Raw genomic sequence first — 3,706 nt, forward strand, 5'->3', positions numbered from 1 at the left:
TGTGTTATTGATCAGGTCTCACGCACTGATCGGATTCCGCTGATCAGAAAGTTTTCTGTGTCTGCAGACCATCGTGGAGGACGTGATGCCGAACCCGCCGCCAGACCAGCCGGAGTGGGTGAGTCCAGAGGACAGACTCACAGAGACAGAGGCACAGTGAGACAGAAGCAGACAAAGACAGGCTGGCACAGACACAGAGACAGTCCTTCAGTGTCCTCTTAAATGTCCACAGTGGAGGATGAGGACAGTGTTAGAGAGAAATAAAGTTAGATTTTGAGAACAAAAGTCTTAATATTCAGAGAATTTCAACGGGTAAATAGTTGTCTATTGATGAGTTAAAGGGACAGTGTCCGCTCCCACAGACAGACGGTGTGTCTGAGACGTCTGTCCACAGTCAGTCCAAAGGTAGACATGGACTCTGTGATGTCCTAAACTGTCTCTGATCACGAGCTCTGAGAATACTTAAGGACTTTTACTTTGAAGAGACTTGTCTGCAGGACCAGGGCTACAGGGTCATGGAATCTGCATACAGTTTCAAGTTTTAAGGCCTGGAAATTATTTCAAAAACGTAATATAGTGCGAAAGTTTTGGAAAAGTCCTGGAATTTTGGATCACAAACTTGTATAAAAACACATGATGTATTCAAGGACTGTCGGAAATGTGAAACTCCGACAGTGATTCTGTTTTACAGTTTCCGGCTGATGGATGGTGAATCATTTTTGGTGATTTTTGAAGAAAACATGCCTGCGGGTTTGGAAGCCATGTTTAATTTAAGAATCATCAACGTTTTTTAAAGAAAGAATTTTTTTCTGTATTCTGTTTAAAAATGCAGTCTACTCTTATTTTTTTGATAATTATGTCGTGATGAAAAACTAAGTCGGTAACGACAGTTTCAGAGAATATTTGCCTCAGACTCCTGGAAAGTCCTGGAAAGTTCTCGGTAAAGACGTGTGGACGCTGGTGGTTGTGGCTCGTCCGGCGGCCAGCGGGAGGCGTTCAGAGCGCCGACTGTGTTGATGTTTTTCATGTTGTCAATATTTCAGATCAAAGCGCTGATTTCGGCGCCGGTCTCTGACTCGGCAGCGGGGGAAACCAAGAAAGCCGGCGAGGAGCTGACCGTCACCAACGCCCCCGCAGCTGAGCCCGCCGCCGCAGCCAAGCCGAAAACGAAGAAAAAGAAACTTAAAGCCGACGCCGCCAGGACCGCCAGGGCGCTCGGCCTGCTGGGAAAACGCACCTTTGAAAAGTGAGTGTTGAGGTGACGCGCAACGAGAGCGAGACTGTGAGATGTGAGCGCTGACGGAGCCGCTGTGTGTTTGTGTCCTCAGGCCGCCGCCGGGACGCTCCACGGGCATCATCTCCTTCATCGGGGTGAGGACGCCGACTTTTACCGATGATTTCGTCTTTCATTAACAAGTGAAGTCCACAACGAGAAGTCGCAGCCCAATTCTTTGATCCGCTATGAAGAAAAAACCAAAATGCTCGTTTTCTTTCTTTAAAGCTGCCAAAACATTAAAAAACCCAAAACAAATCCTCCTCAACACTTCCGCGAAATAAAACAAAAAACGTCTTCTTTAAAAATGGGTAAACGTAATAAAAAAGGAAAAGAATTTTTTTAGGTATCACCAAGATTTTTCAATGTAAAAAAAAATTGCCAAAACCTTCTAAAGGGAGAGATAAAAAAAAAAAGAGCCAACGTTTTTAGAGAAAGATTTTCGGTCATCGATCATTCTCTCAGTTTCACGGTCGGCTCCTGAGCGACGTCCGTTTCTCCTGAAAGCCGAATCGGTGCTGAATCGCTCATCGGTCCTTCTGTCTCTGCAGCCGACGTTCGGCTACATCGAGAGAGAAGATCTGCAGAAGTTCACCTTCAGCTTCGACGCCTTCTTCGGAAACCCCAAAGCCATGCAGCCCGGGGTCAGAGTTCACTTCACCGCCTGCAAGGAGAGGGTGAGACACACACACGCACAAAATACACACACACACACACGCACAAAAAACACACACACACACACACACACACACACGTGTGTTTGATGTACCATAACGGTAAGAACTGTAATAACAACGTTACTGTTATTGTTTAAATTGTCAATAACACTTACACACACCTGCCTGACACGAGAGCGAGCGTGTGAATGTTGCTCCGCTGACGAACGTCTGCACTGACCTTTTGTGGTTCTGAGCAGAACAGTCTGATAGCGACGGATGTAAAGGTGGCTCCCGGCGGGACGGAGAACGTGGACGTGGAGATCTACGAGGCCGTGGTCAGTCAGCCCATCGCGGAGCCGCAGGTCAGTGCACGCCTCGCGCTCGTACACCCAACTACTTCCTGTTTCCTGTCGCTGACCCCCCGTGTTCTCCACAGCCCGGCGAGCGGCAGTACCCGGGTCAGGTCCACGTGGACATCGGGCCGCTGAGGACCAACCTGACGTTTGACAGGAAGGACAGCACGGTGACGCTGCTGAAGAACGACCAGGTGCTCATCAACCTGCTGACCGACATCGTCACCGAGAAGAGGAGGGCCACCAACATCAAGCCCAAAATCCCCTCCACCTTCAGCCACACCCACGAGGAGCGGGAGCAGGTCAGAGCTGTTACCTGTTCACCTGTGCACCTGCTCACCTGTTTACCTGCCCCCCCCGGTTAGCTCATTGTTTGTTTAAATGATATTGTATCCCATAATAATATCTAATATCTATGTAAAGCTGTCGTTTCGTGATGAAAAGGAGCCGATCGGCAGCATCGATGGTCGTTTCAGAGAATGGACGCTCTTTAACATTTGGGTCAAAGTCCTGTAAAAGTCTTAAAACACGCATGAACTCTGAAAGCTTCTTTTGAAAGTAAAGCTGGATCGTGTCCTCGGCGTCTTCTGAGGGCTCGGGATCAGGTTTTTGTCCAACGTGGATTCGCTTTGAGTCGCTGTTGCTGAAATATTTTTCAGGGCGTCATCGTCAGCCTGACAGACAACGCAGGCGTTATCAGGTCTGAGAAACACGGCGAGCTCCCCTTCGACGTCAAAGAGAACTTCAGCGACGTGGAGTTCACCGCTGAGGACGTCAGCGAGGAGGTGGAGTTCACCATCATCACGGTGAGACCGTCACTTCCTGTCACAGAGGTGACCGCGCTCCGGTCAAGTTCACGCTGAAACCTGACGTGTTTTGTTTCTCCTCAGCTGAGGGCGGGAAAGAGAGCCGTCAGGATCCGGAGGGTGAAGGAGCCCCTCCTTCTGACGCTCTGCGCCGCCCAAAACGCCGCCGCCGCCGTCGCCGAGGAGGCGGCCGCCCAGGACGCAGACGATGACGACGACAGCGAGGAAGATGCTCCGCAGCCGGTGAAAGCCAACGTGAAGCTGGAGCTGGGGCCCCACATGAGGCTGGACCCCGAGCTGTACGAGGGCATCGTGAGCCAGCCCATCATCGAGCCCACGGTGAGCCGGACTCCACCGCCGGGCCGCACGCTCAGGGGAAACCTGGAAACTCGTGGAATTTACAGTTATCAAGTTCCAGGCCTAAAAAAGTTTTGGAAAACTAAATATACCCTGAAGGTTTTGGAAAGTCCTGGAATTTTGTCTCAAACCTGTAAAATAACACATGATGTGTTCAAGGACTGTCGGAAATTTGAAAATCCAACGATAGTTTCTGTTTTTAAAATTTCTGGCTGATAAAGGGAGTCGTTTTGGGTGATTTTTAAAGAAAACATGCTT

General features: G+C 49.5%; 1 protein-coding gene across 1 annotated transcript; it reads left to right on the top strand.

Moving 5' to 3' along the window:
* Positions 1 to 67: 67 nt before the first annotated feature.
* LOC121964962 (cold shock domain-containing protein E1-like) lies at positions 68 to 3,430 on the top strand (the record flags this gene model as incomplete). Its single annotated transcript, XM_042515131.1, has 8 exons — positions 68 to 118; positions 1,044 to 1,246; positions 1,329 to 1,371; positions 1,825 to 1,950; positions 2,190 to 2,294; positions 2,369 to 2,587; positions 2,945 to 3,091; positions 3,176 to 3,430. Coding segments are annotated over 8 exons (1,149 nt in total), but the record flags the coding sequence as incomplete, so codon positions are not given.
* Positions 3,431 to 3,706: the final 276 nt, after the last annotated feature.

The sequence above is a fragment of the Plectropomus leopardus genome, unplaced genomic scaffold, assembly GCF_008729295.1.
Source record: "Plectropomus leopardus isolate mb unplaced genomic scaffold, YSFRI_Pleo_2.0 unplaced_scaffold17918, whole genome shotgun sequence".
In the NCBI taxonomy this organism is placed as follows: Eukaryota; Metazoa; Chordata; class Actinopteri; order Perciformes; family Serranidae; genus Plectropomus; species Plectropomus leopardus.